Consider the following 13,169-nt stretch of genomic DNA (forward strand, 5'->3'; position numbering starts at 1 on the left):
AAAATCAGGCTGAATGGTATTTGATTTCTTTGTGTATATCCGAGTCACTGGCCCAGGCGGGAAGATAATATATGAAAAGGGACATTTTTGGAATAGTTGTTTTTGAATTATGCTCATGAAATAGACACTCTGCTACGAAGGACATGTGGGAAAGCTACACTCTGACCGCATGACTAATTTTTAAAGCCTTGCATAGAGAGAATTCCCCCCAAGAACACAGCTGGGTTATTCCTTCGTGGACTGAATGTGTCAATTATGAACTGAACTAAACTGAAATTTTACTCCATTATGGCAGAGTGAACTGAGGAGTGGACATTGGAGCTCGGGTATTACGTAGTAGTTCATACACCAAGTACTATTCTTTTATTAACCTTTAAGAACATGTTTTACATAAAAACAGGCAACATCAAAAAAGCTCAGTTGATAAATGAACATAATATATCACAGATGATTTCATCCACATTAACCTACATTTATTAGCTTAAACTGAGAGATTAGGAAAAAAATCAGATCTCATTCCAGCTTTAATCATGGATACAAATCGTTTGATAGTTACTTCATTAAGATTCTGAAAATCAAAGATTAACCTGTGCCATCTGATCCATGCAGCAATTGATAAATTCAGTATTTTCAAAGGAAACATTGTATTTTTTTTCTTGCACCAAATTGAAACCTTTCAGAAACTTGTTTAAATGCATCAGGTTCCGAGCCCACCTTTTCAGTATGCATGAGCAAAATGCTATTTAATTTCACACTCAACTAATCTTTTAATAATTTTCTTTCACCCAGAATGAAAAAGACTATTATTAATTTCCTAATAAAATTAAAAAAAATAGTTATCGAGGATATGACTCTAACCTTGGACCAGTTTCAATTTTTTAAAATTTTTTTCTAAGAATACATCAAAGATTAATGTCAATGGCCAGTGAGAAATTGTCCCTAGAGAACTATTCAAGGTCTTTTTCTTACCGCATTCAATTGGACTGGAATGAATTGACATTATAGCATCTTTATCATCACTTTTAAAACCCTACTTTCTCTTAATACCAACAGTGAAGGCTTTTAGAACTATTATTTAAGTTAATAAAGTATATCACAGACAAAAATATACAATTTTACACTGAAGCAACATTAAGGGTCTCATGTCAGTGGACCAAAAGAGAATGTTGAGGAAATTTACAGGTAGGGTTTAATTACAGAGATTGCACTTCCTTTATGAAAAAGAATGAAACTAGGGCCCTCACGTGTCTCCAAGGGCAAGAGATTGCAAACCCCGTGATCAAAACACCTGCCAGTTAGAAGCTCGCTCACTGAAAAATGATCGCATAGCTTCAGCATTGAAGCCCATGAACGACAACAACAGCAACACACACACAAAAACCGAAGGGGGAAGTAAAGACCACCTCACCCAGAGGCATCCTAAGCTTCTACACTGAATTTCCTGTTTCCCACCGGTTTATGACCCTTAATGTTACTGGACGGATGGTTGCATATTTGAGATGATTAAAAAATGAAAGACTGCCTTAAAAGCACCTCCTCCTCAAGTATGTAATTACATACAAATGAAAGATTCCTTCTGACAGTCCTAGGGACCCCATTTGTTACTGTTTCATGTATAAGCACCATTGAGCCAATTTTTAAAGCACATTTGCAGTGATCAAATGTGTTCTCAAGTTTCGTTGATTTTGTTTTTGTCTTAAAACCAAAAAATGTGTGAAGTGTGTCCATTGATGCAAGCCTTATCATATCTGAATTGACAAAAAGGTTAATTTTGGAAGTGCTTTTAATCACTATTTTCCCCAACAGACTAGAATGGCTTCATGAAACTTGATTAAAGAAATCCGTATCTCCCAAAGAAGCACATATCTGACCCTCTATCACTGCATGCAAAATAAGGGTCTGTCTGAGAGTATTTTTTCCCCAAACTCCTAATGGAAATGGCAGACAACACACAGGAAAGGCTAACCCTTGAACTGACCAACTTCAAGTTTTAAAAAAATCTTTGATTGGATCCCCACCCCCACCCCTCCCAAATCATGTAGCAGTTTAAAAAATTAATGATTTACAAATTATAGAAAAGATATGTTATCTACAATATATGCCAAGTGAATCATTAATTTTTTTTAACCCACACCCAAATGAGTAATTATATTAAACTACCATCTTGGATCTTGGTGCTTTCCACAATTCTGAAATTACAAGGAAAGAGGGGAGACATACCAGATTTTCTTTTTTTCTTTTTGGTTATTCTTTTCTCTGCAGAATTGGGCAGAGAAAAGAAGGCAGTGAACCTTCATTCTTTGGAACAGGCCCTCTATAGCAAACTTCAGCCTGGGGCACCTTTTTATGATCAAATTAAAAACCTTTGAAATCAGAAGTTTATCATGGAAATGCTGACAGACCCTGACCCAAAGAAGGGCTATCGGGCAACACAATAATATGAAGAAAGCTCTCCCTCAAGCGCAATTGCCCTTCAGCACGGGGACAGAGTTGTGTAATGGGCACCACTAGCCAGCAGACAACCATGATTTAATGTGCGTGAGCCTTGGCCACACGGTAGCTCCGTGACCCTCTCAGCTAAGCCAATTTTTCTTTTCTTTTCTTTTTTCCAACTGAAATATGCCTCAAAGGGTAAAGGATTGCAATTTTAGCTTTCATTTGTGGATATATTGCTTTCTTTCAACAATATCTGACGGGCCTGTTGAGCACCACCCATGGGGGTGCTGAGCAGGTTCTAGGAAGGTCTCACTGAATACAGAACACCAAGCATTTTCAGTATTTTATTTGCATTTTTTTCTCTGCTTATTTTAGTATGCACCACGTGTAAAATCAGATGAGGGCTACAGAAAAAACATTTTCAATGACCAAAATCTTACTTTTCCTTCTAACGATATGGAGCAAATCACATATGCATTGATGATGAGAATAAACGGTTTCTGCTACAGTGCTGAGAAAAAAAAAATGTGTTCATCAATATGAACGGTTCTCATCTACAGAGATGGTTTACATGATGCAAGTAATGAAAGAGTTTTTCCTTAACTAGTCTACTACCAAAACTGAAACAAAATGAATCTTAAAATTCCCCTTGAAAATACCATATGGTTGGTCATGTAATCAATAGAGGAAAGACAGTCCCCATCACCAGGCCACCACCATAAAAGCTATATTAAATACATAGAAAAGAAAAATATGGGGACACTTGTGGCAATGAGTAAATTGATAAGTACAGAGATACACTGCCATAATGGTACATATTTATTCTCTAATAAAGTGAAATAAAAAATAAGATCAATTTGGTTATAGAAATTCCTTAAAGAACACCACCACTTAATTATTTCAAACTTGAACTATCCCAAGAATGTCGTGAAAAAAATTAGCACTGGCTAAGAAGCAAAAGCAGTCTGGGTACACCCACGTAATCAGCATGCCTTGTGCTTGTCTGTTAACCCTCTGAGTACATTTCTGACATTCAGGATCTCGATAGCTTGTTGCTGAAAAGATTGCATTCCATCTGATTACTCAATATTTCTACTTGACAGGTCGCATTCCACTATTTATTCAGCATAGATCATTCAAATTCTGCAGCGATGCGCTGGGATCCCCATGCTGAACGGCCCTGCATTCTTCCGAGCGGCCCCTCTGCAGTGTCGTGGGAAACACGCCACAGCTTTACACAGTCCACAGTCCTTCAAGACTTGGGTGGAAAAGGCCTGAGCCATGCACTGTAAGGTCTGTGCGCTAGATGCTGGCATCATACACGCAATGCCCACGGGAAAAGCAGTAATTCAGAGAAAGAAAGGGAAGTAAAGTGAAAGTTGCTCAGTCGTGTCCAGCTCTTTGTGACCCCATGGACTATACAGTCCATGGACTTCTCCAGGCCAGAATACTGGAGTGGGTAGCCTTTCCCTTCTCCGGGGGATCTTCCCAACCCAGGGATCAAGTCCAGGTCTCCCGCATTACAGGCGGATTTTTTTCCCAGCTGAGCCACAAGGGAAGCCCAAGAACACTGGAGTGGGTAGCCTATTCCTTCTCCAGGGGATCTTCCTGACCCAGGAATAGAACTGGGGTCTCCTGCACTGCAGGCAGATTCTTTACCAACTGAGCTACCAGGGAGGCCCAAGGAAAACCACAGTCTTACTGCAGGTAGGTCTCCGCACACAGGCTTTCTTCATATTCACACGTTTCTAACTGAGGCCAATCTAGGAAGCTGCTCCTTCGTCTTACTTTGAATAGTGCTTTGCTTTAGCGTTCTAGAGAAAGCAGTGATTTCTGACCAGTTCTGAGCACTTTTCTGTTTGGAATCTGCCTACACACCATACCTTCCTGGTGTCCTGCCCGCCCCCTCTTCGCCAGAAAACCCAACTGATTCGTGCTACTTTGTGATGTTGTGTGTGAGATTTCAGGACTCTCTTAAAAAACAGGTGGGGGTGCTCTCAGTAAATGACCTAATATTTACATGAAAAGACAACACAGAAGAGATAAACCTAAACGTGAAAGAGTCAAAAACTTGGGGGGCGGCGAGGGGGGGGGTGGGGACCATGGTGCAGAAGTCACGGCATGCTGTGATTTTTAAATCGATAGTAATAGAGACCATACATTTATCAGCTGAAGAGTAAAAGGCGGTCACTGAAGACCGATCTGTGTCTGAACTGACTGTGGAAGTGCCGCACACACATTTCAAGACTTTCAGGTGTCGAAGTACACCTCAGAGCAGAGACAGTGAGTACTATCCAGCCATCTAGATGCAAATTTCATGAGCCATCATGGTTGTCTTCTGGGCCAGGGAGTGAAGCAAACCTTAGGAGGACATTTCAGTTGGGACAAACCTCGCCTTGCCAAACACCCCGGCCAGCCTCTTCCCTAAGCACCTAAGCAGTGACCGCAGGCTGCTGCAGGCCCCCATTCCAAGCATAACACACTCGAGGGAAGACGCAGGGCTAGGGAGAAAGATTTGGAAACAGGAGTGAACTACAGCTGTTGGACAGGACTTGGACCAAAGAAAGAAAATAGCATCTCTCTCTGGACAGCTAAAGACAGTGCTATATAAAGGTCATCCTAGGGAGCAGAGGTTTTATCCTCAGGGATACCCTCTAGCTCTCCCATCCTGTTCTCCCTGAGACTATATGTAAGTAACCTAAAGGTGCACGTGGAATCATCTCACTGATGGTTTATTTCATTAAAAAGCATTTTGAGACTATTCTAGACTGCTGGTCCACTCTGCTTTCTCCTTGGCCACCTTGCAAAGCACTTGCCTCTGGGCGCCTAGTCCCGGGCGCTCCTCCTGTGTATGGATTCATATTCTGTGTATAGACTTCATACTCTGTGTGGATCTCACAATGAAGACTGAACTGTGTGAAAAAAGCAGATAAGACAAAGAACAGGGTCTTGTTGCCTCTTCCTGTTTGACATTCCAGCCCTGTAGAGCACCTGGCAATTTATTGCTTTTCCACCAGTTTGTTTATTTTTTTCCTGTAGATGTTTCATACTGAGCAGGCAGACCCTGACTCACCATGTACAGGGCAAGCTATGGTGACTTCCTGAGGGTCTGCACTGGCAGTAGCAGCAGCTGAGATGGAAGCAGCATTTCCGGGGCATCATCAGCACGTCTTCATATGGAGGTGATTTGGGGGAGGGGGTCCACCGTCTATATCCTGGGTCAGGCTGTTGGCCACAGACCCAGGTCCCTTCACTTGGGATGCAGGACTCAGGGCAGCTGGCAGTTAGACCTCTTTCTTTAAAAAAGCCCCTTTCTTAATAGGGTTGTGAAGAGGAAAGGGATGCTGATGCTTATGTTATAAACCTGCCATGTTCTAAACCCACAAAAAAAGGACAAGCAAGACAGCATGCTAGACGCTCTTCCTGTCTGGACATCTCAGCATCTAATAACCCCTTAATCTTTAGCAAAATCAAGAAACATGTGCATATAAATCCAGAGGCCTGAAAGATTCCCTCAAGCATTCTCCATAAAATCCCATGCACTCAGAGGGTTAACACGTGCTATGTTACATACTGCAGAGCCTAGCTCCACTGATGAAAACATTCATTGCTTATACATTTTAAAAGTCGCAAAATAGCCTTAACCCTTTGAGGACCCAATTAGCAGCAAGTTGTCATCTTCACCAACATGTCACAGTCTCATTCAGCTAAAAGGAAATCGCTACAAGGATACCAGAAAAACACACTGTTCTGCTCGGCCATTCAAGCATTGAGTGCTAGGTAGATCAGATGAAACTGTTTGACATAAATTTGGGGATGGGGGGAAACAAACCTCAGAGTCTCAAAGGGTTAAGCTAGGACTTCGAGTAAAAGGGTCTTATTAAAAGGGCGAGTTTGGGGAGCGAACAGTCTCGGAGGAGCTCGGCGAGTAGTCTTCCGACTCCGAGTTGAGTTCCGGCGGAGCTGGCTGGGCCTTGTACCGGCTCCTCACATCCGGGTTGCGTCTTCGTCGGAAAACCTGCCTCTCCTTATCAAGAGCGGTGGTCTAGCAGGGGCATAAAATGAGAAAGAGGACAATTAGGCCGAAGGAAATGGCAAACACACACACACACACAGACACACACACAAACACACGATACTTGATGGAACTTTCTGAGGTCAGAAAAATATGCTGGCTAAAGTTAACCGTCCCCAATGGCTCACTTATGGTGCCCACAGTCACCACTGCTGGGGTGCCCTCTGCTCCCCAAGACGCAGCTTCTGCGAGCCCCTCGTGGTGACATCGCAGGCACAGGCAGGATGGATGATATGGGGGTTCAGCCTCTCGCCCGCCCTCCCTAGACTTCCCTGAGCTCCACATCTGTGACCCTTGGTTGCTCTCAGCCTATCCAGAGACACACCCGCCCCCACCTTCCCCCAGCCCCGCCGGTAAACGGGAGCCCAGGGCTTGTGCGTCTGACATGCGAGGACACCGGGCAGTGCCTCGTTCATCAACATGCAGCTCCAGGCAGCTGTATAATAAAAGATGAGAGGTGATGAAGTTGTCAGACTCGGAAACAGAGCCACAAGCTCATCCCGTTATTTTAGCACCTCCTCATTCTAAATGATCTTATTATCTGTTGATGAGGGAGTGTGGGACGGGTGGGTTTAATTTGAATGAACCAGCGCCTGACGTTGAAAACTGCTCTGAATGCAATTAAACCTGATGGAAACCTTCCCATGGATTTCCCTCTACAAAGTTCATTTTCATTGTAGTACATGGGAATCTACGGAACTGAGGTTCAGCGTCAAGAATTCCAGCTCCTGCCTCCTTTTCCGGAGGCAACCTCGGATCGTCTCCAGGATGTGCTCTGGAAGTTATTATGACATCAGGATTGGGAAGGGCATGGCTTCATTACAGATTTAATGGGTGTGAGCAGGATGGCTCATTACAGAGAGACCTTACAGAGAGAGCAGGTACAAAGCCTGAAGAAAAATCCAGAACACACATAAAAGTTTGAAGGCATCCTTGTTTGAAAGTCCCTCTTTAAAAGGATGTAGCCTGGAGGTTATTCTGCTTTTAAGAGATTACTTTTCCTCTACAGGGATATATACCACCATTTTTCCTCTTGGAAATTTACTGTTAACTTCTTCAAAGAACAGAGATAAATTTATAGCCAGCCGGGTTCTGAGAACAAAGTGAAAACTAAGCCCCTCATACAATTGCAGTGTAGCATTAGAGCAATCTTAGATCTAAAAGGGGGCAATCAAAGTTACAAAATGAAGTAATAAAGAGAGAAAGAGAGGCAGTGTGAAGAATCAGTACAGTAAATGGCTTCGTTAGGCTGAACGGCTCGGCTTTAACAACTACCCACACGTTGAGTAACAGTGTTACAAATCAATAAGGAAGATAAACTTTAATAATTCACTTCTCATTTCACTGGCTTGTTAATACAATAATTCAATAACTGGTGTGTTGAAATGCCTACCTTTGATTCACTGACCTCTTGAACTTCTAAGGGCCCTCACGTACTTATACGTGAGGCCCTCTTGGTCTTATACCCACCGATTTTGTGATATTTTTCAGCATCATAAACCTAAATTCCTAACTTTATTTAAAACACTGTAAAGTTACAACACATGGTATTTTGCTTTCAAAGTAAACTGAAAATGTTGTTTGTGTAGAGCTGAACATAAAAAAGCAGGAGTCTATTTAGTCTGATGTACATAAACACCACCCTGTAGGTAATTCAAGAGTAATATAAATTCTTCTCTTGATAATAAAAAATATTTCTATTTCTACCTTCTTGAGAAAGAAAAAATCACTTGGCATCACACTGAATACTGACTAGCAGACTGAGGTTCCCCAGTGTTGCCGAGAAAATTGCATGTTGGGTTTTGTTAGAAATTTGGAGTCCTGCTCAGTCCACTGCGGGCTATGGGAACCATTTACTCAGTTCTCAGGTAAAGAAGGAGCAAGGATAACCCCGCGCCCCTGCCACCCTCCTGAATTGTTAAAAGGTAAAAACAGAAATAGCAAACACTCCCAGGAAAATAAGGTGGTGGCTTGTTTGTTCTCTTTTCAATGTAAGAGGTTTTAAAATGAAGGCACTGCACAGGTCAGAGGAAAGCGGTGCAGAACCCAGCTCCCATTAGAACCTAGAGTACGTTCTCTCCCTCACTAGCACCTTCTCCGCGTCTACCTCATCTCCCCACAGGGACTCAACCCACCCCACTCCAAGTCGCTGTTGGTGGCAGCCACTGACAGGCGATTTCTCCACCGACACCGTAATGCCCCGTCTGTGCGCTCACAGCTCGGATGGCACCACTCCCTTACGTTCACTCCTCCAGATGCTCTCAGGGGCAAATCATATTCTCTCCCTTCCTTGTCCCTCTGCCTGGCCAGCCCTTTGCTTGTCCCTCTTAAGCGATCAGTTCTGGCCCCTCCTGTCACCTTCCCTAGTGAGCAGCTTTTAAACGCTGGCCTTTGTTGCTCGGCCCTGGCGCTCAGATGCTGCTGGGCTTTCAGTTGTGCTGAGTCTCCAAGATCTTGACGGCAGCTCCTGGGCTTCCCTGGTGGCTCAGAGGGTAAAGCGTCTGCCTACAGTGTGGGAGACCCGGGTTCGATCCCTGGGTTGGGAAGATCCCCTGGAGAAGGCAATGGCAACCCACTCCAGTACTCGTGCCTGGAAAATCCCATGGACTGAGAAGCCTGGTAGGCTACAGCCCATGGGGTCGCAAAGAGTCGGAGATGACTGAGCGGAGCAACTTCACTTTCACTTTCTATTGTTGAAAACATAGCATGTCATGATCACAGGTCTTGATGATTGTTTCTGCTGGATGTACAGACTCCACTTTGAGAAAGCATTTGTAAAGCATTCTTTGCCTGGGGCCATGCCTGGGCCCAGACATGCGCAGAGACCCACCCTTGTCACCAAAGAGGGATAGAACTTGGTTCTCCTCCGGGCTCGGGCAGCTCCTTCCCACTGACTCTAAAGCCTATTGAAACAGAACTCCAAGGAGCCGCTGCACTCCAGGGGTTGCCTTCTCCAGTCCCCAGCCACAGTGAGCTGGGGCGGAGACACAGACCACAGGCAGCATCCAAGGCCAAAAGCCCAGGGCTTTCCCATGCCAGAGACCCGAGAACTCTCTCAGGGACAGCAGGCCAGGGTTCCCCGCATATGCAGTCCCATTCTGGGCCTGCGAACTTCGAGGGACACCTGGGCATGATGACAGGCGGGCAGTTTCCAGCCCACCCAGGTCTGCTCAGTATTCTCAAAGGCTCCACAAGCAAGGCTTAGGGCTCCCAACACACTTGCTCTCAGAGATGACCCAGAGGACGTCACTGCCCCCAGGCCTCTGCTCCCTGGGCCTCTGCTCACTCTGCTTCCACCTCGAGGGACCGAGCTTCACTTTAAGAACTTCTCCGCGTTCCCATGAAGCCCAGCACAGCTATTACCGCGCACCCTGCCCGCACCGTGACCGACTCTGAAGCACTGTCTTCCCTGCCATGCTGCGGACGCTAGGATCAGGTCTGGGCATCCTGTCTGTTGTGTCTCCACAGTTCACAGCACAAAGGAGATGCTCTCGGACGTGCAGCTTTTTAACTGGGGGGGAGTATAACAGAGGTCCTGGGACTCCCCTCCTCCTGCACACCCAAGCCCCGGGCCATCCCGCACCCAGCTGACAGGTCAGTCTGCCCAGGACTGATTTATTTACAGTTCCTCGTACAGTCAGACTCCTTGTCCTAGCAGTCACAATGTGCTTACAATAAATTTCCCAGCGTCTAGTTCTCAATATTACTCAGAATGATCCTGTGACATCAGGACACTCAGTGTCCCCATTGGCAGACGCAGCACCCGCTTGCTCTGCTTATAGTTAACCATATCTGTTTCCCTTCAGACACCCCCCGCTCCCACAGTCTGTGGTTCCATCTCAGAGGGCGGGGCAGGGTTGCTTGTGACCCAGAAGCAAGCCTGTGCTGACTGCGTTCCCCAGGACCCGTGGTTGGTTCAGGATGGGCACCCCACCCAGTTCCTAGGCCAGAGGAGACTACCCAATGATTTGGACTCACAGTGACTCCCAGCTGAGAGGGTGGCCAGGCTGGAGGTGGTACCGTGTGAAGCTCCAGACTAAAGCCATTACAGGGAGGCAAAGAGGAGGGGTGGAAAGAGCCAGCCTGCAGACAACTGAGTCCACCCATGACTGAAGCCACAGCCGCACCTGAACCTCTCAGATAACAACAAAACAGAACCCCAAGCAACTCTATAGTATAAAAGAGCAAGAAGTTAAAAATATTGTGAGTCTTACTATTTAAGAATGCAGTTTATGTTTTAGATATGATCAAATGCTTACATCAGATAAAGTTAATAATCTCTTATACTCCTATTTATCTACTAAATAACCTTAGGTCGTGGTCCAATTTCTTATCACAATAAGCTCTGTCATATATGATCTCTTTGGAATTTTAATTGTGGCTATAAAATTAACTTTCCTCTAAAATCTGTGTTGCTCAAGTTTTTCAGCTAAGTTCTGTAGCCCCTACAGGTAGTTAAGGACAGATGAATTCTGCAAAGAATAAGAATAATATGCCAATACATAATTTTTAGGAATAATGCTACAAAAATATTTATTATCCAATTGGTAATTTTCTCCCCAGAAAACATTCATAATTTTCCCTTTGAAGTGCTGCCTCATAGATTTAAACTCCAGGCTCTTTCAACCATTTCTGAAAGCCTGCTTTCCTCTTTCTCAATCACAAAAATTACCCAGATATCAAGCAAATAGGGTCTCTCTTCCCTAACACCTGTCTTTATAAGGTAAGGTTGTCCCCAGCCTTGATGTTCCTTTAAAACTTAAGACTTTCTAACGGATTTATTATTTCATGAGTTTGTTTTGCTCACAGTTTGCAGCTCTGTGCAATAGACATGAATGGACTTGCTGTGGAATTCCCAAGTGTTTCTTCAGTAAGTTATCACTTCATTAAGCGCTCGTAAGAAAATCTGAAGCCTGCATTATCACATTTTGGTGCTAATTATTACAGGTTAGAGGTGAGCAAGCAATCTCTTGAGATGCTGGAGTTGACCAGTAGTAACCACATAGGAAGCTCTGATCTAGTAATTGTACACATGAACCCAACAATGACGGCTGTAGTGCACGGGGCTACAGCCAGCTAACAGCGGACTGGGGGATCCTGATAAACAGAACCAACAACGGACCAAAGGAAATGATATGGAGTAACAAATATACTCGTGTTCTACACAGAAGAGACTCTACATGCTCCTACCTCAGACTGCAAGCCCCTGCTGATCAGGGTGTCCTGAGGAGCTGCTGGATGAAATGTGAAACCCGAGGAATGGCAAAATCATGCCGGTTACCTCAGCAGCTCATGGGCAGACGCACACAGCAGTTGAAGCTCTTAAAGAAATTCAGACTGATCATGTTTTGGTGCCTGTAACACCAGGCATGCACAAATGAGAGACAGTGCTTGAATAAGACCAAGGAAATGTATTCTAACAACAGATTCACCGAATGAGTTTGGCTAGTGGTGGCTTCTATTACAGTAAAACTACTCTAGACAGTACTCAGATTTTTGAAATCCTTCTTTCTGACCTCGAATTTGGAAAGCAGCATGAACACCTAGGCTGTACCCACCTGGCCTATGTTATGGGAAAAATACAGCATGGGGGGCGGAAGGTCAGAAATGAAGTGAGAACAGGAGATGGGGCGTGACTTTGTTTTTGCCTGGCTGAGTCACCCACATCTGTGCAAGGCCTGCCTTGCCTGGTAGCTGTAGCCTAAGCCCCTTGGTAGCAGCAGCAGGGGGAAGTGGGGAGAGCCAGCCTTCTGTCCTGCCTCAGCTGATTATGTGACCCTGGGCACATTTCCTAACCACCACGTCGGTTGAGCTATTTCGCAGTGCGGAGAATGATGGGAGGTGCTACAGTGCCTCACCCCCAGGGGAACTTCCACCTATGAAATGCCATGAATATGCTTAATATCACCATCAATCTACTAGAACAGGTTCTGTTTTTCTCTCGGTAAACAACAGGCCTTCTGTCTATGGATCAAAAATATTTGTCATGGCGGACCTGCAAGAGATACACCTCATTTAAGTCTGGAGGCGATGCTTTCTGATGTGGCAGTAATTATTGGATTGAAGTAACTGCATTTTTCAGAGGCAAGCAGTGACTGTTTCTCCTTTTTTACATTTCTAAATTTATTGCTAGCTATCACAAACAGTCTTCATTTCATTAATAAAAGAACATTACTGTGCATGTTGCCTTTGAGCCCATCCATTATTCATACCACCTAGGAGCGTGAGCCGGGGATGCAGCTGTTGGGGCATTAATCTCAGGAACCCTCTCCTTCGCTCGCCCTTACTCTGTGGGGACTGAGTTACGATTCGCTTGCCACTTTGGAAATGTTTTGCTTGCTAGTAAAATTAAGCTGACACCTCAATTGATGTATCACCCTACTCGTTTCTCTTTTTTTGGGTGCGGCCATACTTATCACGGTTTTATTTTGTTTTGCTTTAATATCCGTTGAGGGTCTCGCCAGGCGTTGTGCACTATCTGGACTGAGACATGGTATTTCCCTGAAGTGAAGGAGACAACAGGGGGCTTCATGGAAAGAAACTGTCGGCCTCTGAAGCTTTTTCCTAGGCACCAGCCTCTTAAATGGGGTTTCTCATGTCCTGGGGTAGGGGTGCCCCAGGTTTCTCTACCGCTTCATAAACGCAGGCTCCTCCCGCT

At 44.7% G+C, this 13,169-nt stretch overlaps 1 protein-coding gene across 3 annotated transcripts in view; it reads right to left on the bottom strand.

The window, feature by feature from the left end:
• Positions 341-13,169, bottom strand: part of DCLK1 (doublecortin like kinase 1) — a 350,660-nt gene continuing 337,831 nt past the window's right edge. For all 3 annotated transcript variants that reach the window (XM_018056655.1, XM_018056654.1, XM_018056656.1), the window contains one exon: positions 341-6,481. In XM_018056655.1, coding sequence (XP_017912144.1) covers positions 6,424-6,481 — 58 coding nt within the window. In that variant the 3' untranslated portion in view covers positions 341-6,423. The remainder of the gene's footprint in view (positions 6,482-13,169) is intronic.

Source organism: Capra hircus, chromosome 12 (genome assembly GCF_001704415.2).
Source record: "Capra hircus breed San Clemente chromosome 12, ASM170441v1, whole genome shotgun sequence".
In the NCBI taxonomy this organism is placed as follows: domain Eukaryota; kingdom Metazoa; phylum Chordata; class Mammalia; order Artiodactyla; family Bovidae; genus Capra; species Capra hircus.